The sequence below is a fragment of the Somniosus microcephalus genome, chromosome 4 (assembly GCF_052327205.1).
Source record: "Somniosus microcephalus isolate GS21.2 chromosome 4, FLI_Smic_1.0, whole genome shotgun sequence".
NCBI classification, from domain to species: domain Eukaryota; kingdom Metazoa; phylum Chordata; class Chondrichthyes; order Squaliformes; family Somniosidae; genus Somniosus; species Somniosus microcephalus.
This window is the reverse complement of record NC_140990.1, coordinates 290,187,210-290,203,029: the sequence shown is the minus strand read 5'-3', so window position 1 is coordinate 290,203,029 and position 15,820 is coordinate 290,187,210. Positions and strand designations below refer to the sequence as shown.

At 44.7% G+C, this 15,820-nt stretch overlaps 1 protein-coding gene across 1 annotated transcript in view; it reads left to right on the top strand.

Moving 5' to 3' along the window:
* Positions 1-12,552: 12,552 nt before the first annotated feature.
* The window catches only part of dars1 (aspartyl-tRNA synthetase 1), a 70,095-nt gene continuing 66,827 nt past the window's right edge, over positions 12,553-15,820 (top strand). Inside the window, exon 1 of the mRNA XM_085986639.1 lies at positions 12,553-12,699. Coding sequence (XP_085842765.1) covers positions 12,677-12,699 — 23 coding nt within the window. The 5' untranslated portion in view covers positions 12,553-12,676. The remainder of the gene's footprint in view (positions 12,700-15,820) is intronic.

Sequence of the window (15,820 nt, the reverse complement as noted above, 5' to 3'; positions counted from 1 at the left end):
GTGAGTGTCGCTGGCAAGGCCAGCATTTATTCCCCATCCATAATTGCCCTTGAGAAGGTGATAGTGAGCTGCCTTCTTGAACCACTGCAGTTTGTGTGGTGAAGGTACACCCACAATGCTGTTAGGGAGGGAGTTCCAGGATTTTCACCCGGCGACGATGAAGGATCAGCAATATACTTCCAAGTCAGGATGGTGTGTAACTTGGAGGGGATCTTGCAGGTGATGGTGTTCCCATGCACCTGCTGTCCTTGTTCTTCTAGGTGGTAGAGGTCGTGGGTTTGGGAGGTGCTGCCAAAGAAGCCTTGACGAGTTGCTGCAGTGCATCTTGTAGATGGTACACACTGCAGCCACGGTACGCTGGTGGAGGAGGGAATGAATGTTTAAGGTGGTGGATGGTGTGCCAATCAAGCGGGCTGCTTTGTCCTGGATGGTGTCGAGCTTCTTGAGTGTTACTGGAGCTGCATCCAAGCAAGTGGAGAGTATTCCATCACACTCCTGACTTGTGCCTTGTAGATGGTGGAAAGGCTTCGGGGAGTCACGAAGTGAGACACTCACCGCAGAATACCCAGCCTCTGACCTGCTCTTGTTGCCACAGTATTTATGTGGCTGGTCCAGTTGGGTTTCTGGTCAATGGTGACCCCCAGGATGTTGATGGTAATACCATTGAATGTCATGGGGCGGTGGTTAGACTCTCGCTTGTTGGAGATAGTCATTGCCTGGCACTTGTGTGGCGCAAATGTTACCTGCCACTTATCAGCCCTAGCCTGAATGCCGTCCAGTGCTGGCTGCATGCGGGCATGGACTGCTTCATTATCTGAGAAGTTGCGAATGGAACTGAACACTGCAGTCATCAGTGAACATCCCCACTTCTAACCTTATGATGGAGGGAAGGTCATTGATGAAGCAGCTGAAGATGGATGGGCCTAGGACACTGTCCTGAGAAACTCCTGCAGCGATGTCCTGGGGCTGTGATGATTGACATCCAATCACCACAAACATCTTCCTTTGTGCTAGGTATGACTCCAGCCAGTGGAGAGTTTTCCCCCCAAGATTCCCATTGACTTCAATTTAACTAGGGCTCCTTAATGCCAAACTCGGTCAAATGCTGCCTTGATGTCAAGGGCAGTCACTCTCACCCCACCTCTGGAATTCAGCTCTTTTGTCCATGTTTGGACCAAGGCTGTAATGAGGTCTAGAGTCGAGTGGTCCTGGCGGAGCCCAAACTGGGCATCGGTGAGCAGGTTATTGGTGAGTAAGTGCTGCTTGATAGCACTGTCGACGACATCTTCCATCACTTTGCTGATGATTGAGAGTAGACTGATGGGGCGGTAATTGGCCGGATTGGATTTGTCCTGCCTTTTGTGGACAGGACATACCTGGGCAGTTTTCCACATTGTCGGCTAGATGCCAGTGTTGTAACTGTACTGGAACAGCTTGGCTGGAGGCGCGGCTAGTTCTGGATCACAAGTCTTCAGCACCACAGCCAGGATGTTATCGGGCCCATAGCCTTTGCTGTATCCATTGCGCTCAGACGTTTCTTGATATCATGTGGAGTGAACCGAATTGGCTGAAGACTGGCTTCTGTGATGGCAGGGACCTCAGGAGGAGGCCGATATGGATCATCCACTTGGCATTTCTGGCTGAAGATGGTTGCAAACACTTCAGCCTTGACTTTTGCACTCGTGCTGGGCTCCGCCATCATTGAGGATGGGGATATTCATGGAGCCTCCTCCTCCTGTTAGATGTTTAATGGTCCACGACCATTCACAACTGGATGTGGCAGGACTGCAGAGCTTTGATCTGATCCATTGATTGTGGGATCGCTTAGCACTGTCTATAGCATGCTGTTCTGGATGAGCACACATTTTCTCCGATTAAATATTGGGAAGACCGAAGCCATTGTTTTCGGTCTCCACCACAAACTCTGTTACCTAGCCACTGACTCCATCCCTCTCCCTAAGCTATGTCTGAGGCTGAACCACACTGTTCATAATCTTGGTGTCATATTTGACCCTGAAATGAGCTTCCGACCACATATCCATGTCATAACTAAGACCGCCTATTTCCATCTCCATAACATCGTCCGTTTCCACCCCTGCCTCAGCTCATCCGCTGCTGAAACCCTCATCCATGCCTTTGTTACCTCTGGACTTGACTATTCCAATGCACTCCTGGCTCACCTCGCACGTTCTACCCTATATAAACTTGAGGTCATCCAACACTTGGCTGCCTGTGTCCTAACACATTCAACCATCACCCCTGTGTTCGCTGACCTACATTGGCTCCCGGTTAAGCAACACCTCAATTTCAAAATTCTCATCCGTGTTTTCAGATCCCTACATGGCCTCGCCCTTCCCTATCTCTGTAATCTCCTCCAGCCCCACAACCACCCCTAGATATCTGCGCGCCTCTAATTCTGCCCTCTTGAGCATCCCTGATTATAATCACTCAACCATTGGTGGCCGTGCTCTCTGTTGCCTAGACCCTAAGCTCTGGAATTCCCTGTCTAAACTTCTCCGCCTCTCTACCTCTGTTTCCTCCTTTAAGACTCTCCTTAAAACCTACCTCTTTGACCAAGGTTTGGGGCACCTGCCCTAATTTCTCCTTATGTGGTTCGGTGTCAAATTTTTTGTCTTTTTATACTCTTGTGAAACGCCTTGGGACATTTTACTATGGTAAAGGTGCTATATAAATACAAGTTGTTGTTGTTGTTATTGAAATGCAGTGGGGCAAATAATTCATGTGAAGGTAAGAAAACAATTGGGAAATACTGATCACAACATAGTTAGGTTCAATGTACGAATAGAAAAGGACACTGAAGAGCCAAAGGTAAGGTGCAGGACAGATAAAGGCAATGTTCACGGAAATAAGAGGAGATCTAGCCGAAATTAACTTGGCAGAAAAGTTAGCAAGCAGGTTGATGGATTAACAGTGGGAAATCTTTGAATATGAGATGGATAGAGTACAAGTTAATTATATTCCTATAATAAGGTGAATAGGATAGAGTTTTGTGGATAAAGAGAGATTAAAACTAAACTGTAACTTAAAAGGAAGACATATCATAAAATGAGGGCGAACAATACTAAAGATAATCATGAGGAATATAAAAAATGTAGTGGGGAGATGAAAATGGAGATGATAATGGCCAATAGGAAATATGAAAAAAAGGCCAGCAGATAATATAAAAGAAAATAATAAGGGCTTTATTAGCAAATAAAAAGTAAAAGTATACAAGGTAGGACTGCTCAGCAATGAAGGAGGAAGTGTAGTTGTGGAGGATGAAGGTATATAACAGATATAAAATAAATATTTTGCACTAGCTTTTACAAACAATGGTAGACATGAGAATGTAGGTGGACTACAGAAGAACATAGGACGTAGGAGCAGGAGTAGGCCATTCGGCCCCTCGAGCCTGTTCCGCCATTCAATAAGATCATGGCTGATTTGATCTTGGCCTCAACTCCACTTCCCTGTCTGCTCCCCATAACCCTTGACTCCCTTATCATTCAAAAATCTATCTATCTCCACCTTAAACATATTCAATGACCCAGCCTCCACAGCTATCTGGGGAAGAGAATTCCAAAGATTCACGACCCTCTGAGAGAAGAAATTCCTCCTCATTTCCGATTTAAAATGGTGCCCCCTTATTCTGAAATTATACCCACTATTCTAGATTCACCCACGAGGGGAAACATCCTCCCTGCATCTACCCTGTCAAGCCCCTTCAGAATCTTATATGTTTCAATAAGATCCCCTCTCATTCTTCTAAACTCCAGTGAGTATAGGCCCAACCTGCTCAACCTTTCTTCATAAAACAACCCCTTCATCTCCGGAATCAACCTCGTGAACCTTCTCTAAACTGCCTCCAATGCAAGTATATTCTTCCTTAAATAAGGAGACCAAAACTGTACGCAGTACTCCAGGTGTGGTTTCACCAATGCCCTGTACAGTTGTAACAGGACTTCCCTACTTTTATATGCCATTCCCTTTGCAATAAAGGCCAACATTCCATTTGCCTTCCTAATTACTTGCTGTACCTACATGCTACCTTTTTGTGATTCATGTACAAGTACCCCCAGATCCCTCTGTACCTCAGCATTTTGTAATCTCTCGACATTTATATAATAATTTGCTTTTTTATTTTTCCTACCAAGGTGGATAACCTCGCATTTTCCTACATTAAACTCCATCTGCCTGATTTTTGCCCACTCAGTTAGCCTATCTATATCCCTTTGGAGATTCTCTGCGTCCGCCACACAATTTGCTTTCCCACCTATCTTTATATCATCAGCAAATTTGGCTACATTACACTCAGTCCCTTCATCCAAGTCATTAATATAGATTGTAAATAGTTGAGGCCCCAGCACTGATCCCTGCAGCACCCCACTAGTTACAGTTTGCCAACCTGAAAATAACCCATTTATCCCGACTCTCTGTTTTCTGTTGGTTAGCTAATCCTCTATCCATGCTAATACATTACCCCCAAACCCGTGAGCTCTTATCTTGTGTAGTAACCTTTTATGTGGCACCTTATCGAATGCCTTCTGGAAATCCAAATACACCACATCTACTGGTTCCCCTTTATCCACCCTGCTCATTACATCCTCAAAGAATTCCAGCAAATTTGTCAAACATGATTTCCCTTTCATAAAACCACACTGACTCTGCTTGACTATATTATGATTTTCTAAATGTCCTGCTACCACTTCCTTAATGATGGACTCCAGCATTTTCCCAATGGCAGATGTTAGGCTAGCTGGTCGATAGTTGCCTGCTTTCTGTCTCCCTCCTTCCTTAAATAGGGGCGTTACATTTGCGGTTTTCCAGTCCACTGGGACCTCTCCAGAATCCAGGGAATTTTGGTAGATTACAACCAATGCATCCACTATCTCTGCAGCCACCTCTTTTAAGACTCTAAGATGCAGGCCATCGGGTCCAGGGGACTTGTCCACCTTTAGTCCCATTAGTTTGCCTAGTACTTTCTTTCTAGTGATAGTGATTGTTTTAAGTCTCTGAATGTGCAAGTACAGGTAGATAACCCCATAAAAAGGCTAAGAACATTTTGGGGTTTATGAAAAGGGACATAGAGTACAAGAGTAAAGAAGTTATGATAATTTTTTACAAACCATTAGTTAGGCCACAGTTGGTGTACTGTGCGCAGTTTTGGGTGCATCATTAGATATTAAAACCATATAGAGCATATGGCATAGATTTACCAAGATGATACCAGGGATGAGAAACTATAGTTAAAAGCAAACTTGAGATATTAGGACTATTTCCACTGGAGCAGAGAAGGCTATAAGGAGATTTAACAGATATTTCTAAAATTATGATGGGTTTTGACAGTGAATAGGAAATACTATTTCCTTTGGTTAGGGAGTCAGTGTCAATAATCATCAGTTTAAAATTATCATTAACAGTGAGGAAAGAGGTAAAGAGATATTTATTTATGCCGACGGTTGTTGGAGCATAGAATGCTTTGCAACAGGAGGGGTTGAGCAGAGATCATTGCACCTTTTAAGGGAAAATCAGACAAATATTTGAATCAGAGGAAGACACAGGGCTATGGAACTTGCTCATGAAAGGGTCAACCATAGAAACCCACCAGTTGAGTTCCTTTGATTGGCTTTACTTGCAGATTTTTTTCTAAAAACAAGACAAACAGATGCTTCTGGCAAGTGGAGTAGCTGCCTAATCCCTATAGATGCTCTTTCTCAGAATTATGTAGGCCCCTATGCATAAAGAGTGCATCTTGCCCCTGCATCTAATGCATTCAAAAAGCTCTTTAAAATACAGTCTAATTTTTACAGTCTGCAAGAAAGAGATACTTTACAGACAAAAGACTCTTTAACAGATACACAAACAACTATGATGGCTAACCACTAAAAACTTGACAAAGTTTGGCAATATCTAAATTATCTTGGTCCATCATAAACATGCCTAATGCCTCCTTAGGTGCTTTAAAGCACACACATACATATAAATCATTCTAACTGATTCCTGCTTCTCTGTTAAGCACCTTGTAGGCTATTCCTCTGTGCGATTGGAGAACCTGTTGTCGTTTTTCCTTCCGCTTCTCTTTTATTCCTCCCTTCTATCCGACAAAGGAGCTTGCTTATCTCTCAATTTTCAATTCTGATGAAAATTTTAAAATCCAAAACATCAATTAATTGCCTTCTCTCTTTGGGACGTCCTGAGGTTCTGAAAGGCGCTATATAAATGCAAGTCTTTCCTTCTTATTCTTTACAGATACTGATGGACTTACTGTGTACTTGCAGCATTTTGGGTTTTTTTGTTTCAGATTTCAAACTTTTTCCATTTTTTTTCTTTTCACAGTTGATGAGACCTGGTGCCATGAAAATCCGGTTACTGCATTCAAATTTGTGTTACACAAAAGTTCCATATATGCTGTCATCCTTCCCTGGTTCCTCTTCCCAGGCAATAATGTTCTCCTACCTACTTTCTCACTTGTTTCTCACCACATTGCCTGATAAATTTAAAAGCAAAATGATCCACAAACAATCCTTGCATATTTCACGTCTAGGTTATGCTGAAACCAAGAGTGCGTTTACACCACAGCTACATGTCTGAGACCAGTAACTGCATTTTGGGTTACAGCCTGCAAAACTATGTTTACATTGCTTCACTCAGTGTCAGCTGTGGCTCAGTGGGTAGCACACTTGCCACTGAGTCAGAAGGTTGTGGGGTCATGGGACTTGTGCATATAAAGCTAGGCTGACACTCCAGTGCAGTGCTGAGAGAGTGCTGCACTGTCAGACAGTGCCATCTTTCAGATGAGATGTTAAACCGAGGTCCCGTCTGCTCTCTCGGGTGGATGTAAAAGATCCCATGGCATTATTTCAAAGAAGAGCAGGGGAGTTATCCTTGGTGTCCTGGCCAATATTTATCCCTCAATCAACATAACAAAAATGGATTATCTGGTCATTATCACATTGCTGTTTGTGGGAGTTTGCTGTGTGCAAATTGGCTGCTGTGTTTCCCACATTACAACAGAGACAGTACTTCATTGGCTGTAAAGCGCTTTGAGATGTCCAGTGGTCGTGAAAAGCGCTATATAAATGTAAGTCTTTCTTTCTTACTCCTGTAATGTATTTTATCACATGGTTTGTCACATGGTTTGGAATGAGCATGCTCAGTTTGCTCTGGCCTAGTAAAGCAAGCACTTGGACTAGCAGTTCATCGTGTCTCTGTCCTTCATTTTGTTCTACCCACATATACTACATTTTTGGCAATGGGAATGGGATCCCAAAGCCATTTTTCAGGATCATGGAAGGAAGCAGTGTTCAAACTTCGAGTGGACAAGTTTAAGGTGAATTTGTGACACCTAAACTGAATTTTTGCGATGTTTTACTGTTAATGCTGATGCAGAATCGTCTGTGCTTCGCCTTCGGGTGTATGTATACTCAGCAACAGTGGCATTGATTCTCACAGGTACACAGGTAGTGTGCTGAGTCACTGTTCGACGGGATCGGGACAATCATGGCCGCGCCTATGGGATTCATCGGAAGCCTCGGCAGGCATGACCAAGCTCGCGAACTATTCAGTTCTTATAATGAGCGGATGGAGATGTTTTTTAAGATGAATAACATTATTGAGACCGAAGGTACAGATGAGAATGTGCAAGCTCAAAATAAAGTAATTCGTGAACGGAAAAAAAGCAATTTTTCTAACAGAGATTGGGCCAGATGTTTACGGAACGTTGATAAACCTACTCGCACCAGGGAAAGCGAAGGATGTGTCATTTGAAGACATTGTCGAGAAACTCGAGGACCATTTCGACCCAAAGCCGTTAGAAATAGCAGAGAGCTATAAGTTTGGTACCGAAAACAAAAACAAAGTGAAACCATCAGAGTACATTGTTGCTCTTAAGAACCAGTCTTTGCATTGTAACTTCGACACATTTTTGGATAGTGCGTTGCAAGATAAGTTTGTGGGTGGACTGGTGGCTGAGCGCACACAGTCTAAGTTACTGAACACTCCGAACCTAATGTTTGGCATAGCAAGTAAAATTGCCCTATCTATGGAGATGGCATCTAAGAATGCTAGGGAGCTCCGTCCAGCTCAAGTGACTAGTGCAGCTGAGGTCTACAGTCACAAAGCCTAAAGTTGTGAGACCTAGTCAAAAGCATGTCGGTGAGAGCAGTTCAGTGAATTGTTATCGCTGCAATGGAAATCACTCATCACAGTCCTGCCAATAAAGAAATGCAAAGTGTTTTCAGTGCCAGAAGCAAGGCCATATTTCAACAGCTTGTAGAGCTAGATCTAAAGCAGGAAGTAAGAACCAAGCTGCTGCATGGTGTAAAGTCCTTCTCCAAAATCTTCCAGGCTACGATGGATAACATTTTGCAAGGAATTCCAAATTGCTTATGCAATCAAGACGATGTGCTGATCACAACAAGCAGTGAGGAAGAAAATCTAGAAGTGTTAGATATAATGCTTCAAAGGTTGAATGCTTACAATGTCCAATTGAAAAATAGCAAATGTGCTTTTGTGCAGCCTGAGGTTGTGTACCTTGGTCTGAAAGTTGATGCAAATGACATGCAACCAGTGAAGGAAAAGCTTGATGCTGTCATCAATGCTCCAAAGCCATAGAATGTGTCTGAGTTAAAATCTTTCCTTGGAATGGTCCAGTACTACGCGTGTTTTTTACCTCAGTTAGCAACCATGTTAGCTCCATTGCACAAGCTCCTCAAGAAGGATGTCCAGTGGAAGTGGACGAAAGCGCAACAGGAAGCTTACAACGCTTGTAAGAGAAGTCTCTCTAGTGATACTCTACTTGTGCACCACGACACAGAGCATGAGCTTACATATGATGCTTCCAGCTACGGTGTTTTTTTTAAATTTGTTTATGGGATGTGGGCGTCGCTGGCAAGGCCAACATTTATTGCCCATCCCTAATTGCCCTTGAGAAGGTGGTGGTGGTGAGCCACCTTCTTGAACCGCTGCAGTTCATGTGGTGAAGGTACTCCCACAGTGCTGTTAGGTAGGGAGTTCCAGGATTTTGACCCAACGACGATGAAGGATTGGCGATATACTTCTAAGTCAGGATGGTGTGTGACTTGGAGGGGAACTTGGAGGTGATGGTGTTCCCAGGCGCCTGCTGCCCTTGTCCTTCTAGGTGGAAGAGGTTGCGGGTTTGGGAGGTGCTGCCGAAGAAGCCTTGGCGAGTTGCTGCAGTGCACCTTGTAGATGGTACACACTGCAGCCACGGTACGCTAGTGGAGGAGGGAATGAATGTTTAAGGTGGTGGATGGGGTGCCAATCAAGCGGGTTGCTTTGTCCTGGATGGTGCCGAGCTTCTTGAGTGTTGTTGGAGCTGCACTCATCCAGGCAAGTGGAGAGTATTCCATCACACTCCTTACTTGTGCCTTGTAGATGGTGGAAAGGCTTTGGGGAGTCAGGAGGTGAGACTCTCGCCGCAGAATACCTAGCCTCTGACCTGCTCTTGTTGCCACAGTATTTATGTGGCTGGTCCAGTTAAGTTTCTGGTCAATGGTGACCCCCAGGATGTTGATGGTGGGGGCTTCGGCAATGATAATGCCGTTGAATGTCAAGCGGCGGTGGTTAGACTCTCGCTTGTTGGAGATAGTAATTGCCTGGCACCTGTGTGGCGCGAATGTTACCTGCTACTTATCAGCCCAAGCCTGAATGTCGTCCAGGTCTTGTTGCATGTGGGCATGGACTGCTTCATTATCTGCAGAGTTGTGAATGGCATTGAACACCGTGCAGTCATCAGCGAACATCCCCATTTCTGACCTTTTGTTGGAGGGAAGGTCATTGATGAAGCAGCTGAAGATGGTTGGGCCTAGGACACTGCCCTGAGGAACTCCTGCAGCGATGACCTGGGGCTGTGATGATTGACCTTCAATCACCACAAACATCTTCCTTTGTGCTAGGTATGACTGCAGCCAGTGGAGAGATTTCCCCCCCAATCCCCATCGATTTCAGTTTTACTTGGGCTCCTTGATGCCAGACTCGGTCAGATGCTGCCTTGATGTCAAGGGCAGTCACTCTCATCTCACCTCTGGAATTCAGCTCTTTTGTCCATGTTTGGACCAAGGCTGTAATGAGGTCGGGAGCCGAGTGGTCTTGGCGGAAGCCAAACTGGGCATCAGCGAGCAGGTTATTGGTGAGTAAGTGCTGCTTGATAGCACTGTTGATGACACCTTCCATCACTTTGCTGATGATTGAGAGTAGACTGATGGGGAGTAATTGGCCGTGTTAGATTTGTCCTGGTTTTTGTGGAAAGGACATACCTGGGCAGTTTTCCACATTGTCGGATAGATGCCAGTGTTGTAGCTGTACTGGAACAGCTTGGCTGGAGGCGCGGCTGTTTCTGGAGCACAAGTCTTCAGCACGATAGCCGGGATGTTGTCAGGGCCCATAGCTTTTGGTGTATCCAGTGTGCAGAGCCGTTTCTTGATATCACGTGGAGTGTGGGAGCTGTCATAAGCCACGTAATGGATGAAGGCCAAGAGAAACCAATCGCGTTCGCATCGCGAACCCTCACAAAGAGTGAAAGAAACTATGCGTAAATTGAAAAGGAAGCACTTGTCATAGTGTTTGGAATCAAGAAATTCCAACAGTTCCTGATCGGTTGAAGGTTTACCCTGATAACCAATCACCAACCGCTCCTAGCAATATTGGGGCCCAAATCTGCCATCCCTGCAGCAGCCGCATCAAGAATGCAACATTAGATAAGTGTTGTTGTCACAATATGACTACACGATTGAATATCCCACTTCAAAGCAAAACGCAATTGCAGATGCCTTTTCCAGGTTGCCAGATGAGGACTCGTGTTGGGATTGAAGGGGAGATTTTCACGCTAGGTGCAGTTAACAAAGACCTTCCCGTGAATGCAACTGAGATTTCAGACGAGACTCAAAAGGACTCAGTACTGAAAAGAGTGTATGAAAACACCTTGAATGGATGAACTGATCAGTGTCTGGACACAGAATTGAAACCATTCCAAAACCGTCATACTGAATTGTCCTGTGATCGAGGTTGTATGAAGTGGGGAAACAGAGTGGTGGTACCTACTTCTTTGAGAGATAGAATTCTGGTCGAACTTCATACTGAATATCGAGGGATCGTCAGTATGAAATCAATTGCAAGAAGCTTTGTTTACTGGCCTGGGTTGGACAATGATGTTGAATTACTTGTCAGCAAAGTGGATTGAAGTGAAACATATAGGTTCAAACAAATCTGAGATAGAAACAGGATCATCTTTGAGTTCGGAACCAAAACAAAACAGCCCGAAAATTGGTTCAACACCAAAACCTTCAGTAAGGAGATCAGGAAGGCTCCGCAAACCTGCTGCTAAACTGGATTTGTAGTTCATTTTTTAAAAAGCCAGGAGTTTTTGTTATGTGGTACATGTAATGCTGGGAAAGGTGGGGCCATAGTTTTGTTGTATTTGAGAGGGGAATACGTACATTTTTTTAAGGGGAAAGCAGTGTAATGTATTATCACATGGTTTGGCACAAGGTTTAGTATGAGCATGCTCAGTTCACTCTGGTCAAGTACATGGACTAGCAACTCATCATGTCTCTGTCCTTTATTTGTTCTACCCACATATATTACAACTCCAATTCTGACGAAGGGTCATTGACCTGAAGCATTAACTCTCTTTCTCTCTCCACAGATGCTGCCTGACCTGCTGAGTATTTCCAGTATTTTCTGTTTTTATTGCAATTCCTGCTTGGCCGAATCTGTAAGAGGCTTGTGTAGGAGACAGTTGTGTGTACGTCTGGATACAGGTGCAGTACACCGCTATCTCTGAACAGTTAAAAAAATATAAATGTTTAAAAAGCAGGGAGTAGAGAATCTACATTCCCATAACATTTAAGTTGAAGTTAGGTTGTTGTTGTTGTTGTACTTGTTAATGTCTGGAATGTTCCACCGGTGTAACCACTAATGCTCCTCCCTAGCCCCGCCCCTCTTCTGGAATGTTCTGCCAAGGGCTGGGTCGGTGATGACTGTGTTAACTTGATGCCATGTTCTTACTTAATAAAAGCCTTTCGTTTTCAGCTTTAACCTCATGGATTAAGGCAGATATTTGGCACATCAGGTAGGTTTACAAAGTACCCAGAGGGATCCAATAGACACCAATAGCATTTTCTAAATGTGATGTCAAAGTAAAGTGGTGTGAGACTGCCACTAGCAGGAAGTCTAGCTGTGCTTTGCTGAAGTTAATTTGGGCCTTGACCCTGGATTTATATTAGCAGTTTTAGTGGGTGTTAAATGTAGATCACCACACCAACATTAAGCATGCATGCTTTTAACAACTTTTTATTTTGTTCTGAGATGAGCTTTATTTGCACAGTGAGCTGCACTACAGAATGCCCTTCCAGAGATTTGTTTCTTCTGAATTCCACAAATTCAGGCTCAGCCTGGACAAGTTGCCAGGGTGTATCTGTCAATCATTGGCCGAGTTGTCAAGTCTGCAGCTGGCTCGATGCACCATGAGCAGGGGGGGAGACTTTGATTGGGGCCGGATCAATGGTCGGCGGCTTCCGTTGCACCCGGAGCGGCGCTTGGCGTGCCGCGAGCACTCTTCCGGTTTGTGCGGGCCGTGCGGCGTTGGTTTTGTGGCGGCGCGGTTTACATTTTTATTTTAAGAGACTCGTTTTCTAAAATAAAAAAAATCGACACGATGACAAAAGGAGAGGCCGGAGGGTAAGATCTGGGGCTGGAATCGTGGTCAAGATGAGGGGAAGCGATCTCTGAGAGAACGAGTGCTGCGCTGCCACTGATGTTGCATCATCCCCGCCTCCCAACACACACTGTCCCACCCCACCCCACCCCACCCAAACCAAACCAAACCACTGGAGGACCCTGGCGCACTGACCCCCAACCCACACCCGGCCCCTCGCAGGACCCTGACCCCGCCCCCAAACCCACTCCAGGTCCATGGGGATTACTACCCCAATCCAAGCCAAATAGTCCCCTTCTGTACTGTACTATTCTGTATGATTCACTGTGGGACCACGGGGGCTTCCTTCTGGCTCAATGCTTCCCATCTCATTCGTTGTAGGAACGCGGGGGCTTCCGTCAGCTTTATTTGAAATCACAAGCTTTCGGAGCGCTGCTCCTGACGAAGGAGCAGCGCTCCGAAAGTTTGTGATTTCAAATAAAGCTGTTGGACTATAACCTGGTGTTGTGTGATTTCCTACATTTGTCCACCCCAGTCCAACACCGGCATCTCCACAGCATAGCTTCCGTCAGGGTTGCCAACCCTTCAGAATTGTCGGTGAGTCTTCAGGAATTAAAGATTAATCCCCTGGACACTACAGCGAGCAACCCAGGAGTAAAATCATTGGGGCATTAAAGAAATTGTGTTTTTTAAAATTCATTTACATGTGATGAAACCTCCAAGAATACATCCAGCTAGAGTTGGCAACTCTTAGCTTCCCCTGGCACTTAGGCTCACTGCTCCCCACCCTGGGCATCAACCTGTCCCACTGCCCACCACACCCCAAACTATCTTCAGGCCTGCAGCACCCCCTGGGGCTCACCTCTTGCTGTCTCAAACGTGCTGCAGGGCCCTTGCCCACCCCCCTGCAGAGATTCCAACTGGATTTTCTGCCACCACCTCAGTAGATGCACTCCCCATTGAGCTCCTAAACGCTACTGACAAAGATGGTTTTAGGTTGGACCTTTTGTGTTGAATGAGCTGATGGAAATATAAACTAAATGGTAACATTTTAAAAGGATTGCAGGAACAGAGAGACGGTGGCAGGACAAGTTGATTTAGGCTTTTAAAAAGGCATATGGTATCATAAATAGAGGCATAGAGTACAAAAGCAAGGAAGTTATGCTAAACCTTTATAAAACACTGGTTAGGCCCCCAGCTGCCGTATTGTATCCAATTCTAGACACCACATTTTAGGAAGGATGTCAAGGCCTTAGAGAGTGTGCTGAGGAGATTTACTAGAATGGTACCAGTGATGAAATACTTCAGCTACATGGAGAGACATGGGGTTGATCTCCTTTTGAGTAGAGAAGGTTAAACATAGAAGATAGGAGCAGGAGTAGGCCATTCGGCCCTTCGAGCCTGCTCCGCCATTCAATGAGATCATGGCTGATCATCCAAACCCTAGCACCCGGTCCCTACACCGACAGCCATCCCACACAAGCCCTATCCCCGTAACCCCGTAAGAGGAGATTCGTTAGAGTTGTTTAAAATCATGAAAGGTTTTGATTGAGTAAATAGGGAGAAATTGTTTCCAGAGGACACAGATTTAAGGTAATTGGCAGAGGAACCAGAGGCGACATGAGAAAAAAAGTTACACAGCGAGTTATGATCTGAAATGCACTGCCTGAAAGGGTGGTGGAAGCAGATTCATTAATAACTTTTAAAAGGGAATTGGATAAATACTTGAAGGGGGGAAAAAAGTTGCAGGGCTATGGTGAAAGAGTAAGTGAGTGGGGCCAATTGGATAGCTCTACCAAAGAGCTGGCACAGGCATGATGGGCCGAACGACTTCCTCCTGTAGTATCATTCTATGAGCAGTGGTGCTATAGCTGGCCTCTGAGTTAGGGAATGAAAAGAGGGGATTTCTAACCGGTGACCTGTGCAGAGTTATGTAGCGGTCAGGTGAGGATAGGATTGGCCTCAATGTAATGTCCCCAAGATCAAACGGCTTGTCAAGACTCAGTACCTAGGATCAGAAATGAAAATTAGTTACGTGAGTGAGGTGTTGTACAGCTGCAGGTACCCACCAAAAGTCAGTGCCTTAAGAGGATTGAAAATTGGAAGAGGTAGCAATTTCCCAAAGGTTCGGTTAATTTCAGAATTTGTCAGTAGCGTTTAGGAGCTCAATGGGTAGTGCATCTACTCACTGAGCCTGAGGTGGTTTCAGAAGCATTTAAAGGATATTCCCACGCATATCTCTCTTTTTCTGGAAATGTTCAGTTAAATATTAGAATTAATTATACCTGACTAAAACAGACTGATGACTGCAATAAGTACATAAGCTACTGCTTTAAGTTAATGCCATTGGTATAATGATATGACTCATTTTAGCCTTTCACTTCCTTACTCTAATTGTAAAGTGAATTTCAAGTTCTGGTGTCCTATGTTGAGGAGGGGAGGAGCATTTTTATTCGCACTCCATATTTCATAATGTTTTTCTATCTATTCATTTTGGTAACTTCCCAGCACACACACAGCAAATGTTTGATCTCGGATGTGAACATCTAAAAAAGTCTTTGGTCCCAGGCTTGGACAGACTTAGCCTACATTAAACACTAGCCATGGTTGTGATCGTTTTGTTTATTCTGAGGCTGGGCTAATGGGTATAGTACCTCATCCAGGAAAGACCTCTGATGGCTATCCCGATGATTTGTGTTGTGGATTGTTGTGTGCAGTTGATTTCCCACGCAATTAGGTCAGAGGGAAGTATCAAAAATGCACCTTTCCCTGCAGGGAGAAGCTGGGAGACCTAATATGTTGCATTTTTTAGTTACCAATCAGAGTTGGCAGTGCTGTGCTGCGCTGCTTGAATGATTGGACAACATAGGAAAAGGCAAAGACAAGAAAAGGTCTATTTGTCTATTAAAGAACGTTCTCATATATTCAAGAAGGAGTTAGATATATTTCTTGAGGCTAAAGGGATCAAAGGGATATGGGGAGAAAGCAGGGACAGGGTACTGAATTTGGATGATCAGCCATGATTGCATTGAATGGCGGAGCAGGCGCGAGGGGCCGAATGGCCTACTCCTGCTCCTATCTTCTATGTTTCTATCTCGTATATTCTCCCGTTATAATGTCCAGCTGCATTTTAAACATCTTTAA